The sequence below is a fragment of the Pteronotus mesoamericanus genome, unplaced genomic scaffold, assembly GCF_021234165.1.
Source record: "Pteronotus mesoamericanus isolate MK-2021 breed Mesoamerican mustached bat unplaced genomic scaffold, CSHL_Meso_final contig_1242, whole genome shotgun sequence".
Taxonomy (NCBI): Eukaryota; Metazoa; Chordata; class Mammalia; order Chiroptera; family Mormoopidae; genus Pteronotus; species Pteronotus mesoamericanus.
Genome location: NW_026555053.1, coordinates 314,795 through 329,057, shown reverse-complemented (window position 1 = coordinate 329,057; position 14,263 = coordinate 314,795). Strand labels below are relative to the sequence as shown.

General features: G+C 56.1%; 1 protein-coding gene across 5 annotated transcripts in view; it reads left to right on the top strand.

The window, feature by feature from the left end:
• The window catches only part of TMEM266 (transmembrane protein 266), a 47,307-nt gene that overhangs the window by 11,472 nt on the left and 21,572 nt on the right, over positions 1-14,263 (top strand). For 3 of the 5 annotated variants that reach the window (XM_054588746.1, XM_054588756.1, XM_054588737.1), the window contains exons 2-4: positions 3,585-3,716; positions 5,886-6,077; positions 12,204-12,358. In XM_054588746.1, the coding sequence (XP_054444721.1) occupies positions 3,679-3,716; positions 5,886-6,077; positions 12,204-12,358 (385 nt within the window). In that variant the 5' untranslated portion in view covers positions 3,585-3,678. The remainder of the gene's footprint in view (positions 1-3,584; positions 3,717-5,885; positions 6,078-12,203; positions 12,359-14,263) is intronic. The other 2 variants (XM_054588765.1, XM_054588773.1) reach the window with 2 other exon arrangements.

Genomic DNA, 14,263 nt, shown 5'->3' with positions numbered 1-14,263 from the left:
ATGTGTTTGCTGTTTTCTTTTTTTAAGTACTAGAGAATAAAGACCTCCTTGGAGGTAGTGTGGAGAATGCTCCATGGCGGATTGAGGCTTGACTTGAGGAGACTGTGAAAACGCAGTTGAGAAATTTTAGGGCCAGTATTTAAGCCATGGCAGTGGGTTTGGGAAAAAAGGGGATGAAATCCTCGGTTGTTGAGGCGATAGAACTGACAAGAATGAAATGTGAACAAGGATGTTTATTGTACCATTTTCACAGTGGCCCCCCCCAAAAAAATCTGAAAACTCCTCATCAACAGGGGAATTGTTAACTAAGTTATAGAGCGTCCACACTGAGGAATATTATGCAGCTGTTAATTAATGTTGAAGTTTGAGCTTTGCTGCTTGACTCAGCAGAGGGATTTCTACCAGAAAAGTAAGGGGGTGTGCACAGGTTTAACGCTGGCGTACATGCGTGTGTGCACATGTGCACTGGGGACGGCAGCGGTGAGGCAGGCGATGTGTCATAGCAGGCGAAAGAGGAAGAGCAGCCGCTGAAAGCGTGAGCGGTATGATCAGCAGTGCACATAAAGTTAGGGATGTACAAAGGTGTTCAGAAACTAGAGAAAATGTAAGTCTTGCCCGAGCTGGTGGGGCTCTCCATATTGAGCGCCAGCCTGTGAACCAAAGGGTCACCAGTTTGATTCCCAGTTGGGGCACCTGCCTGGGTGGTGGGCCAGGGCCCCAGCAGGGCTGTGTGAGAGGCAGCCACACACGGATGTTTCTCTCCCTTTCTCCCTCCCTTCTCCTTCTCTAAAAATAAATGAATAAAAAAAAAGTTTAAAAAATACTACATGCCAAAAAAGAAAAAATGTAAGTCTTTATCTCCTGATCAGAAAAGACGTCTGTTATATATTGCTGAGTGATAAAAACAAAGTGCAGAGTTGGTTTTCTTTTGTGAAGCACAGACCTACAGAAGTTAGCCTCAGTGTGCGGGCGGGCGCATGTTTACATGACTCTGAGCACAGATTTCCACACCTGGGTGTCAACATAGGGGCCTCGGGCAAGAGGTGGAGGGGTAGAACGGAGGATGGAGAGACAAGTAGCTTTTTAGAAGCAGACATCTTTGAATTGTCTTATGTGTACTGATGACCGTTTGTCTATAATGTACCAACGATGATCTATTGCCACAATAGTACCATATAACAAACTATACCACAACCTTGGTGGGCTAAAAACAAATAAACAAAAAGAAACTCTTTTTTTTTTTTTTAAACAGATGGCTCAGTGTAGAGGGGCGGTTGTGCCTGCCACTGAGGAGGCATTCGTTGCTTAATATTTATAAGGAAGTTTACAGCTTTCAAGACACTCCTCTGTAATTCTTCATTATTCTCACCTCTTTGAATTTTAATTTCTTTCTCTGCATCTGTCTCCATCACTAGCCCACGAGTTTGAGTGCTGTGACCATGTCTCATTTATCTTGATAGTTTCAATATTTAATATGATTCCTAGAACACAGAGGGTGCTAATAAGTTACTGAAGAATAAATTTTTAAAAAACAACTTTACTTAGCTCCTGAGCCTGTGAGTTAGTCTGGGCACAGCTGGGTGGCTCTTCTCGTCTTGAGCAGCCTCGCAAACACATCTGGGGGGCAGCTGGCTGGCCGGCTGGCTGAGGTGAAGGGCCTGCATGTTGCCATGGCGATGTGTAAGCAAGAGGACAAGCCCAGTCGTTTGAGCGCTTTTCGTGTTTGCTGTCGTATTAGACAGTTTCCTACAGAGGAACAGAACCAGTGGGATATCTGTGTGTGTTTTGTGAAGAGGCTTATGGTACGGAGTTGGCTCACTCTAGAAGGGAAGCTAAGATGTCCAGACCCAGGTGTCAGTTCGAGACTGGGAGACAAGAACATGCCCAGCCAGACTGGGAGGTCCACGAAGGTAAAGCCCTTCCTGCCGCAGCCTCTGCCGAGCTTTTTGCTTGCACAGTGTGTAAAGTGTTCGCCTGGGGATACGACACGTGAGAGGACAATTCCAGGCGGGTGTTGCGCGCCTGGCTCCCCGTTCGCGGGTGCCTCGATCCCGGCATCATCACCAGTTGAGGTTGGGTGGCCACATGACCAGCTTTCCCACAGGGCTTTGTAAAAAGGACAAGAAAGGCTGCGACCGACTGATTCTGTGTTATGGAATGGAGAACTCGGTAGAGCTTACTTTATCATTAATACATGGTCCCAAATACTACACAGGCCACAGCCCTCCTCGTCTAGGTGCAGGGATCAACCGTCCGCCCAGGGTCTCCCTGCCGTTGTCATCCCTCGTCCTTTATCCCGTGCTCTTGTGTCCTCCAGACACCTGCTGTGGGGACGGGGTCTCCTCTGTTTTAGAAAACTCTCCTCCATCTCCCGTGTTTCCAGCTGCTCCAAGTCCAGACTTCCCCAGGGTTTCCTCACGTCACCTCTGCGCGGAGCTCACAGGCTCCTCACAGAACTTAAAGGAGCGCCCCACGAGCAGCGTTCCCCCGGGCCCTGATATTTTCACCCTGGGAGCACGCGTTCCTCCTGCAGAAGGAGCAGCCCTACCCGTTGTCTCTCGGACGCCGCGGCCTCTCAGAGCGGATCTGTGGGAGGGAAGGCGGGTGTTACCCTGTGGATGTTGCAGGAAAAGCAGTTGCAGTAGAAGCAACGTGGAGAAGGATGGATGGCCCTTTGAGTAACCTCCCTAATTCCTTGTGCAAAATCACCCAGAACCCGGGTCCTCTCTTCCGCCACAATGTTAGTCCCTGAGGAGCCTCCCCTATGGCACCAGAGCACCAGGTTATAGAAGAGTATCTTCTGTTGACCCAGTCCAAATTTTAAGAGGAAATTGTATACTCAGCCATCAGAATGCTTTGGAATGTGCTCAGATTCAACAAACTGTGCAATTTAAATTTGTAACTTTATTATAAAGGGCGATACTATATGCCAGGCACTGTTCTAAATGCTTTACCTGCAGTAACTTAATTGGTTACTTTTATTTTTATTCCCACTTTATAAGTGTTGAAACTGAGGACAGAGAGGTTACGTAAGCTACCAGGGTAAAAGGCCAGTTAGAGCAGGAGGGGAGTAGCCAGGCTCTGAGCGCCTGCTCATGGAGAGGCCTGTCCTGGAGAGGAGCCGAGGGAGCCTGGGACGGTGGAGAAGCCAAATTACCAGACCGACGTGGAAAGGGGAGGAAGAAATCGGTGGGAAGACATGAGATTTTTGAGACAAACCTTATAGTTGAGGTCCCTAAAGCTGAAATATAAAATTACCCCAGTTTTCTTAGGCACGTGTGGTGGAAAGAGCAGTGGATTCGAAGTCAGACAGCCTAGGGCCCATCCAGCCTGGCTCCGCTGCCATCTGTGTGTGACGCAGAAAAGTCACTTTGTCCCCCTGAGCCTGTTTCTGCAGCTCCCTAACAGAGAGAAGTTCTGCCTGCTGTTCATCCCCGGAAGACGATCCCAGGGATCTGTCTAACATTTCCGTGGAAAGTGCTTCATGGAGGACAGCACTAGGGACTCTGTGTTTAGAGGATCTGAGGGGGATTTTGGCCTGGCATCTGAGTGTAGTAAGTTCCTGTTCATTTATCTGTTTCTAGGGTACCCTGTTTGTATGCCCGGTAGAACTCACACTTGGAAATGCTGGCAGCGGGCCTCGAGACAGCTGAGCCCCACTAGACACCGAGACAGCCCATGGCGCTGGCCGCGTCTCTCAACATGAGCAGCCCGCAGTAAGTAGCGCTGGGGGCGGCTCCCTGTGGGTGCCGAACTTGAACTCAGGCAGAACTCAGGGTCAGCAGTGGCTCCCTCTCCAGATGCTTTTGTCGTGTAGCCCGACGCTAACGTGACTTGTTAGAACCTGCTTTTTCTCTGAGCTGCCTCCCAAACGGCATCTCGTCTTTCAGTTCCAAACAGCAGAGGAATGCTGCAGTCCAAAAAGATTGCTTGACCCGGTCATGTACATGGGGCCTCAGACGCGCTCCTCTATGTGGGGTTCACAAACAGATGTGTTATTAAATTTGGTTATTTTCTCTTGGGGCGGGGGGAACTGTTATCAGTCTCCCAGAAGACAAGGATCTTCTTCTGATTCAGGCAACAACTACACACATTTTCTTTAGCGGGAGGCCTTTTGAAAGCAAACCTCAAGACAAGATTAGGAAGTGCTGAAGGTGAATTAATAAAAAGGAATTGTGAGGAAAGTTAGAAACCGTGACTGGGTTTCTGAAAGCAGGCTTTGTGAAGCCAGGGGCAGAACTCTTCAGCGGGGATTGCTCTCTGTTCTCAGACCTGAGAGGCTGTGAGGGCCAACCACTTAATCTTACCAGTGCCAGCAGACTCGCCAGTTGCCTTGTGGTTGTAACTTAATGGCAAAAATGCCAACGTGAGCCCTGGCCAGCATGGCTCAGGGGGTTGGCTGTCATCCCACAAAGTTAAAGGCTGCGGGGGATTCCTGGTCAGGGCACATGCCTGGGTTGTGGGTTTGGTCCCCTCTTGGGGTGCATATGAGAGGCAAGTGATACTTCTCACATCGATGTTGCTCTCCCTCTCTTTCTGCCTTCCTTCCCCTCTCTCTAAAAACAAATACATAAAATAAAAGGTGCCAAGGTGAGAATAGCACTCCGGTCCCACGGCCCTGCCCTGGCCTGCCTACTTAGGGGCTGGCTGCTGTCACCTGGAGCAGGTGCCCACTGTTGCCACAGCAACGCCGTGGGCAGCCAACTGCAGGCCCTCAGTGGAATGCGGCAGTGCATGCCTGTTTCCTCATGGCTGCGGTCGCCGGTGGGACGGCCCCGCCAGTCCTGGCTGATCGCCCCGGGGTCTGCTCCACGTGCCCCCCGACCTCCCCTGGGCAGGCCAGGCACTTCCAGGGGCCCTATCGCAGGGGCAACAGTATCGTCACAGAAATCCACAAGTGCCTTTTCACACCTCTGCTTGTGTCGTGTCTGCTCACGTCCTGTGAACCAAAACAAGTCATGTGACTGGACACAGCATCAAGGATTGGGAAGTGTGCTCTTCCTGTTGGTGGAAGGAGCTGCAGGAAAGGGAGGGCGAAGAACCGAGCCATTAGTACACGTTGTCCACCCTCCTGTTCGTATCCGAGACCAGGGTGTTCTCTCCGTAGTCAGGCTATGAGCCGTGGGGCCTTCATTCCCCACCAAGGAGGCCTCGTCTCCTCTGAGACGTCCCCTGGCCTGAAGCAGTACTCGGCCGCTGGGACCCCCGGCGGGAGGGGACGGAGGGCAGGAAAGTCAGGAGGGCAGGAGCAGCCTGTTCCCTGCTTCTCAGAGCCGGGTGTTAGTCTCAGAAATTACCCAGCCACGCATGAGTACGCACAGATCAGGAAATTCAGTTTGTTCCATCCATAATCCATAGTTTCCGTGAGGCGTCCAGGAGGAAAAAAGAAATTCAACCCAGCATCCCCCACATGAACACCCACACTGTTATTTCAGTTACCGACAAACACCGAAGCCTCACACCCCGTGGCTGTTCTGTCTGAAGTCACTTGGTACATGTCGTGCCGAGAGTGTGCGCCCTGTGCTTGACAGGCCGCAGAACGCAGAGGCGGGAACAGGCCTGCAAAGGCAACTGGGCCCCAGGAATTATGCGCTGAATCCGGTAGCTTAGGCAGCTACCCTGCGGTGTTTAAGTGAAAATTCCACTTTTCCCTCCGTTACCTGGATGACTCAAGCAGGAGAGGTGGAGGTGGATTCAGCTCTGAACTTCCTGGGTAACTGCCACTGAGCATTGACGGTTAGATTTCAACGGTGGTTGGGGAGAAGAAAGGTTAGAATTCAGAGCTCCCCTCCCTAGGGGGGAACTTGTCGTTCTGAGGCGTCGTCCCCCTTCCCTCGGAGCGAGAAGTGGCTGCCCTGAGGGCTGATGGCCCTGTCCCCCTCCAGCGCCAGGCCTGCCCCAGGAGGACTTTCCGAAGTGGAGATCATCTCCCAGCAAGTGGACGAGGAGACCAAGAGCATTGTGCCTGGGCAGCTGGTGAACTTTGCCTATCGGGACTTGCCCCTAGCCGCAGTTGACCTCTCCACCGCGGGCTCGCAGCTGCTGTCAAATCTGGACGAAGACTACCAAAGAGAAGGGTAGGTGCCGGGCTGCCTCTTGCATAACTCCCCGGGTCTCTGTGGTCCCCTCCCGCGGGGCACACAGAGGGCAGAGAGGCTGAGCAGGAAGAGGCCAGAGGCTCCCACCAGGTCAGCCAGGCCCCTTGCTGCTCAGACACCGTGTCCTCAGAAAAGGCTTTGGGCTCAGACATGACCTGCCTCTTCTGTAGCAATGGCTTGGAAGTCAGGGGATCAGAACAGTTAAGGACGGACACGCTTTTACGGCCCAGACATTTAAACATTGGCCAGGAGCTTTGAACCCCTTCTGGGCCAGTCTTCTGTCTCAGGCGCTTCTAAATGTTTCGGAACACGCTGACTGCTTTATATCTAGAAATGAAGGGTTGCTGGGTTATTTTAGAAGCTGATGAGAAATACGGACTCGAGTTACATTTTCAGAGCTTGGATCTTCTGTGCTTATTTTCCAAAGGGGCTCCCACTTTCCTGAGAGAAATTGCCCAACAGTTGTGAAACCTTAGTGAAAGCTTCACCCAGTGGCTTTCTTTGAAAATATAATCTCCCCCACGTGTTGTGCATAGGTTTCAGCAGGACGTTGAGGGGCAAGGACAGGCCAGCCGGTGTCCTGAGCACTCTCAGCACCCAGGTCTCTGCTGGCTGCAAGGCTGGGCTGAGGCCCTCGAGGCTCCTGAGCCAGGGCTGGCTTTGTGCACGAGCGGCCTGTGTAGTTGCTTGGTTTGAGGCTGTGCTGCCGTCACCTGGAAACTGAACAGTTGCTGAGCAAGGAGCCATGCGTTTTCACTGGGTTGCGCAAACTATGTGGCAGGTGGGTCCCTCCCGCAGCACGGTGCGGGGGGGGGGGGGGGGGCGGCGGGGGGGGGGGCGGGTCACGTTGCTGCCCTCTGGTGGCCTAAAGCGGCAGTGCAGCGTCACAGCGCCCCTGCCGCTCCCCGTTTCTCACAGCCAGGAGGCGGCAGCCACATCCTAGGGGGAAAGGGAGAGGGGTGAGGTTTCTGAATTGGGCCTCTGCAGAGTTTCCCCCACCAGGGAGAATACAAATGAGGTGCCCACAGGGCAGAGAGGCGCTTGATGTGATTTGAGTGCCCAGGTGTGGCCTGGAAGCTGCTCCTGTGGGATGACAGGAAGCAGCAGGTGAAGGGATTTGTCACTGCTGCCTGTGCTCTCTGTGGGGCTCTTGGCAGCCAGAGGGCTTCCTGCGGGAAGCAAGAGCAGGCCCAGGCCAGCCGCCAGGGGGAAGGAAGCAAAACAAAAGCGCCCTGCGGGGGCGGGGGCCAGGGTGGGGGGGGGCGGGGGCTCTGCTCAAGGCCTTTTGGCTCTTGCGACATTTCCTGGGGTTCTCCCAAAATTGCCCACCTGGCCCTTTCTGAAGCAATGCACGACAATACTGTTTACAAGTCTGGTTAAACAACCTGTTCCTACTAAGAGAAGCATCCGTATGGGCCTGAATATTCTCTGCTGCAACAGAGGGACCTCGGGGATCCAGCACCCCCCACCCCCCGTCACTGCTCATGAGCGCAACGATATACGTCAGTGTTTTTAAGTCTCCCAGAACCTGAGAATGTAGAGCTAGAAAACACCCCAGACGGCACCTCTTCCCCATATGCTAAGAGGACGGCAGAGTCCAGAGTGTGCAGGGCTTGCGCCAGGCCACACGGCGGCGGAGGCGGAGGCCAGCACCGGGGGCTGCCGCACGTCCCCAGCATCACACGCTGTGACTGTGGTGACCGTCGTTGCTGTGTGACGGCAACGCAGGGCTGCACTGCCGCGTGCCTCTCCCCATGCTGCTGAGGGAGGCGGGCAGGGCGAGGTCCGCTGGCCGCTCTGCGGCCCCGTAGAGAGCCAGCTCCAGAGGGTCATGGAGAGCAGGAAGGAGAGTCTTTGTCAGCCTTTCGTAGTTGCGTATAGTTGAGGGTCCTAAAAGGTCTAACCTGAGAGGTCAGGGGCCAGACCCCCAGGCAGGAAAGGCTTGGAGGGAGGCTGGGTGGGTAGAAACGGGTGTCGTCACTTGGGATGATGCCAGTGGGCACTTTGGCTGAGACTTCACAGTCAGAGGAAGAAGATGGGATGGGGCGCAGGGGTGGTTCTGAGATGTCAGCTAGAAACAGGTCCAGTGTAGCAACATCTTTAAATAAAGACTGAAGTAATTTTAGCTGTGCCGGCAAATGAGAGCTGGAGGCAAAAAGGGGGAGCGGAGGAACCTACTAAGCTGGAGCCCAAAATACACTTTGCGCCACCGTCTTCTTGCTCAAGGACCCACTGTCCCCCACGCCACCCCGGCTGGGCCTGCCTCTGCCGTGGCATTTGTGAGGCTGGGCTCTCTGGTCTGCTCTCGAGTCAGTCCCCCACCCTGGCCCGGGGGTCCCTTAGGGCAGGGATCAGCTCCTGCGAGCCTGGAACAGAGCAGGTGTTGGTGAGGGAAGGAGTGGCTTGAATGCATGAGTGAGTGGGTGGGCAAGGCCGTGTTACAATAAGGGTTAGAAGAGAAGAGAGCCAGTTCCATCTGGGGAAAGTTGGGGACTGGCCCCCAGACCTGGAGGGGGTTGAAGAACAGCCACGGCGAGGGACCAGGCTCTGGCCCAGAGCTCGGGCTGTGGTCACGGTGGCTCACCTCTGAGCTAGTTTCATACCCTTCCACAAAGTCATCGTAAAAGAAAGCCGATTGGCCTCAGAATATGCCAACCTCAGTACAATTTTAGCATCCTTTTAGAAAAAGGAAAAGCCTTCCGGGGTTCAGGGTTGAAAGGCAGGTTCATCCTTGCCATGACCTTGGAAGTGCAAAGTCTGGAAGTTCATAGCTCGTGAAATCTTTGCGTGCGCTATTCTCAGCAAAATAGATCTCGGGTCCACACCTCCTCGCAGGCACGGGGTGCACAACCCTGGGCCACCACCAGGGGGAAGCAGAGCTCCGCCTGGAGGAGGAAGAGCCATTTAAACCCCAAGCAAAGGGAGCTGAATTTATGGGGCTTTGGAGACGCCAGTCATCTGTGGGGGCACCTCGGATCTAGACTTTGGCCAAACAGAAGGAGGGGGTGTGTTGCCAACCCAAGATTTGCCAGATTGGCTCAGAACTGAGAGAGTAGGACAGAGACATGGGCTGAGCCTGAAAATTAGCCCACCGGCTGCCCCCGCCCCGCCCCGGCCCCCCGCCCCCGCCCCACCATTAGGAAGCTGGCCTTACCCGGGCAGCCGTGCCCACGTGTGTAGCTCAAAGGAGACTCAACCCGGGGGGCTGCTCCGCACATGGAGGACTCTCCAGGAGAGAAGGGGTCTCGCTCGGCCCAGCAGCACCCACTCCCTCCCCTGAGTCAGGCCCCAGCCCACGGCAGCCCTGCAGAGGCCGTCCACGGTGCCCTGGACCCCTTGGGTCCGGCCGCAGTCCGCCGCGTGTGTCGGCCGTTTGCCCCCCAGAAGCGTTTTGTGATTTGCCAAGCGGGGTGACAGCTCCTACGTCCTGAGCTTGTCCCCAGTTGACAGTCCTGAGGATGCAGGAAACCTGAGATTCTGGGACAAGTGAATGCCAGACCCCCTGACCCCAGCTGCAGGAGGCATTGCTCCCTCCTCCTCCTCCTCCTCCTCCTGCACACCCTCAGGCTCCCTCCCCCTCCCCAACCCTGGATGTGGGGCTGACCGTTAGCCCTGATTGCAGAACTGAGGCTGCTCCTATGGAAACTTCACTTTCCTCAGTTCCCGCAAAGGGCCGGGAGAGTCTCCCCTCACCTCCCACCTGAGAGACCCAGGTGGGCCACGCGAGCCGGTGTGCCGACTGTCTGGGCCTGTGCGTGCTGCTATGGCTTGCCTCTTGGACGCGGTGCGGGATGAAGAGGGTGCTGGACAGGAAGGGGAGCTGTGTAGTAAGCATTGTGCTGCAGGGGTCACACACATTGTTTTTCATATTTTAGAACAACAGTCCTGCAAAGGTAGACGATACTCCCATTGGGGGATCAGGGAACAGGCTCAGAGTTCAGCCACTGAGGCTACAGTTTGAAGACACCAGTTGCCACCAAAACCTAAACCGATGGAAAAGCCTGGCTCCTCCCCAGGGTCTGTGTCAGCAGAGAGAGAAGTTGAAGGAGCCGTCTTTTCAAACAACTAGATGAATTAACGTCTGTCGAGAAGTTGGAAGAGCTAGCTCCTGGTTCATGGTTAGTGCCTTGTAGGGCTTGAAAGTGGAGTCCAGGCAGGCAGGCGGCTGAGGCCGGGCTTGAGACGTCACCGCAGACAGACAGACAGCCGACTCACCATGACCCCTCCCTCCATTCCTTTCTTGGGGGACTCGACAGGTGAAATCGCGGGGCCAGGCTGGCGGGGCCATCTGGCCTGGCTGCCTGCACAGCAGTGGGCTTGGCTGCGGCCTGCTCCCTCCCCCGCGGACGCATGCCAGCCTGCCCTGAGGACTTTTGGGGACGACTTGGGGGTCTCCACAGCCCCCACCGAGCCAGTGCTCCCTCCCTGCAGCCCCAGCAGACAGAGTACGCAGTGCCCTGCCCACGAGGACAGACCCCACAGGAGCAACGCAGCGCCTGCCAACCAGGCCCCTCCAGCTCCACCTCAGAAAGGACTGGTTCAGCCCCCGGCTTGGGGCCACTACCCGAGAGAATATACAACAGAAGCAGACAAGCCTCCCAGCCTCCGGTGCCGACCAGGGTTCCTCTGGGGCCTCAGCGGGGACCAGTGGGACCGCATGCTGGGACACTGCCACCTGCCGGGAGGGCCATCTGCTCCTTGGCATTTGGGCCTCTGGCAGCCCAAGGCCTCCCGGAGCTGCTCCTCCTGCTGCACCAAGACAGGAAATTGGGACACGCCTGCCCTCTGGTGGCTGTTCTGGGGGAGCGCCAGGGAGAAGCAGGCCCCAGGGCTTAGATGGGCTGGATGCTGAGCCATGGAAGGAAAGCACCTTCAGAGCTGAAGACTCAGTGCTGAGTTCCCTTTTGGCCCACAAAACTCCCTGAGTCATTTGAACCACTCAGGGGTATTGAGAAACTGGACACCTTCTGTCTTTCTGCTAAAGCACAGTCTCCTAGGAATTTCTGAGCGTTCTGAAGCTCAGAGGGCATTTTATTAGCTTTGTGGTCTTTCCAAGCACCGGCTCAGCCAGAAAGTCTGCTGCTTCGCCCAGCTCTGTCCTGGGGCCTTGGAGACCACGGTCCTGCTCTTCAAGGTGCTGCAGGTTAATTGAGGCTCAGAAAGTCCCCAGCACCTCCAACCCACACGCTGGCTGCTCAGTGTGATACCATCCCGGAAAATGACCTTCATTGTGGTCTTTTTTTAATGTATAACTGCAAAGATGCTTGGCTGAAGTTTCAGGTGGCAATAAAATGGCATCAGTTTTAGGGGCTGCAGAGAATGCACTGGGTTTTAGGAGGGTGTGGGGTTGGAGCTGGGGCTCCTTTGAGACATCAGACATCAACACCGGGAGGAGTTAACAGGAAGCGGGAGGGAAGTGAGAGCTATGTGGCTGGGTGGGGACGTGTGAAAGATTAAAATAGGGCCCGGGAAGGGGGGCAGGAGTGTCACCTTGCAGGGAAAGAAGGAGCGGGGAGCAGGTGAGATACACGGCAGGTCGGGGGGCAGGTCAGCCGAGTAGGGAGTCAAAGAAATTCCAAACATCGCAGGGTCTTTCATGCACCTGTGGGCACCTCGGGGTCGCTGCGCCTCGGTCCGGGTGGGGCACCCTGTCCCTCGGAGCTGCAGGCGCAGGCCTCACGCCACGTCCTTCCTGCCGCTCCTGGGCAGGTGCACCTGGCCATGTGTGCAGGTATCTCTCATGGCCTTTGCTTTGCGGACAGGGCCTGTCACCCGGTGTCCCCGGGTTTGTGAAACCCTTCCTGTGGCCAGCTTCCCAAGGCTGCGGGTCGAACCCCAGTCTCCGTGCTCCCCCAGAGCTGCGAACGGCGCCCTCCATGCCCAGGCCCCTACAGGCACCCCCTGCTCCCTAGATCCTGTGTTTCCACCAGGAGTGGAGCAAAGGCCCCAAGAGACCCCTCTTCGAACCTCGGCCCCGCGGCCCCTTGAGTAGGTTGTGAGTCATCGGGAAGCGTAGGGCAGGGGTGGGGGGTGACACAGTGGGTTTAAGAGCAGAGCCTTGGGGTCGCCCCCCCCAGCGCTCCCTCCTCACTCTTGTCCCCGCAGGTCCACCTGGCTGAAGCCGTGCTGTGGGAAGAGAGCAGCCGTGTGGCAGGTATTTTTGCTCAGTGCCAGTCTCAACAGTTTCCTGGTAGCCTGTGTAATATTGGTGGTGATCCTCCTGACTCTGGAACTTCTAATAGATATAAAGCTTCTCCAGTGTGAGTAGCAAGAGGGATACATGTGCAAATACGTATGATGTCAATATTCCATGTGCACCCGTCAGGGGTCCCCAACCACGGTGTGGTCTGCCCCCGGCCCGGCCCCCTGGCCCCCTGGCCCGCGGGATCACCACCAGGGAGGACGCCCGGCAGCTGCTCCTGTCACCCCGCGTCAGCCTGTCCCTCTTCACCTAGCGTGACCGCTTCCGTGTCCTCCCCGGCGTTCCGCCACCTGAAACTGATGAGGTCCGAATGTTGGGGACCCCTGTATGCACCTTTTTTTTTTTTATTGTTCCCATTTGGAACTTTCCAGGTTAGAATTTCCTGTAGCCTAAAGGGACTTGGCACGTGTGGAGACGTGTCACTGTGCCGTGACTCGTGACGGCAGCCACAGCGACACGGCGATTCCTTGTATCTCTGTCCGTGAGCGCAGCAGCACGGAAAGCACTTCCCTGGAGTCAGACCACAGCGGCAGCCCTGTGCAGTGGGCGAGGTGGCGGTTGTCCCCCTTTGTGGACGAGGGGCGTCGTTTTGGAGGAGTTAGAGGCTTCCCCAGTGAGGAGCCCTGGGCTGGGGCTTCGAGCCGCCAGGCCCGCTGTTGGTGCGGCCAGTCCCCTCAGCGCAGGTCCTTGCCGCGCTCCTGCTGGCTCCGCATTGATGGGGGCCAGTGCGCGTCTGTCCTGGTGGCCTGGGGGAGGGTGGCTGAGACTCTTGCTTTCCCGGGTCCCCCTGTTTCCCTGGTTCAGAAGGTGGGTCATTCAAGTGCAAATAAAAGATGAGATCCTTGGTCCCCCCTCCAGAGGGTTCCTTTCCTGCCATTGGCCACACCCGGGACCACAGATCCAGGCACCCTGGAGCCAGCAGGGGTCTGGGACTTGTTTTCTCAAATGCCGTCAGGCCCTTGACCGGAGCCTCTGAGTCAGGGCTCCTTCCACGTCCTACCGGCCGTCCTGGTGCGGAGAGAGGACGTCAGCGGCACCAGGTGGCTTCTGTCCGATCAGCCTCCCTGGGTCCCACTCACAGTGTCCTCAGGCGCGAGGCGACCAGCCCGGGAGTTGCACCCAGCCTGTCTTCTGTGAACCGTACTGGGTACTTTCCCTCCCACGCACCCACGTGTCTGCCCTTTGTGAGGCCTGCCCATCAGGGCATCCTTCTTCCCCTGTGTTGGGACGCCCCCAGGCGCGCAGGGTTCTGGGTGGGACAGGCACACAGCCGGACCAGCCTGAGAGCCCGGCCGACCCTGGAATTTTGCTGAAAATTGAATATCCAGGAGGTTGCTTTTGGTGGGAGATCCAATAGCAGCTCATAAAAGGGCATCTTAAATTCCATAGAACGTACAGTCAGAGATTTATTGCTCTTCTGAAGCAACCTTAAAAAAAAAGGCACAGGGAGTTATTTGAGAAATAACGGGGAGAGAGTTCACGTTTTCAGAATCATGCTTTCAGAGCCATGCAGGCCTTGGCCTCTCAGTCCCACTAGGGCTCATGTGGCTGAGACAGAAGGAATCCTGGCGTCTCCCGGCTCGGTTTTTCAGGCTCATATTGGCTAAACGCCAGGGGACCCGAAGTCCCCCTCCTGGAACCTGGTATTCCAGCCTTCCTTCCGCCCCACACCCCCTGCTCCGGACCTGGCTTCTGCATCGCCCCCTCCGCCCCGTTTCCGAACCTCAGAGCTTTCAGGGAGGTTGTGGGGTCTGGCCGGCCCCCATGATGGCTCCGGGCATTGTCCTTTGGTCCCCAGGGGACTCTGACCCCCTGGAGTCCAGAGGGAAGCAGCGCGTGCTCTCAGCAGCATTCCTGCGCCTGGCTTGGCCCCGTCTCCGGGACGTCCTGCCGGGCTCTCGTATGCCTGCCCTCCCGGGAGCCTCCCTGCCACGCACGCTCTCCGTCAAAGCCCGCTGGGCCC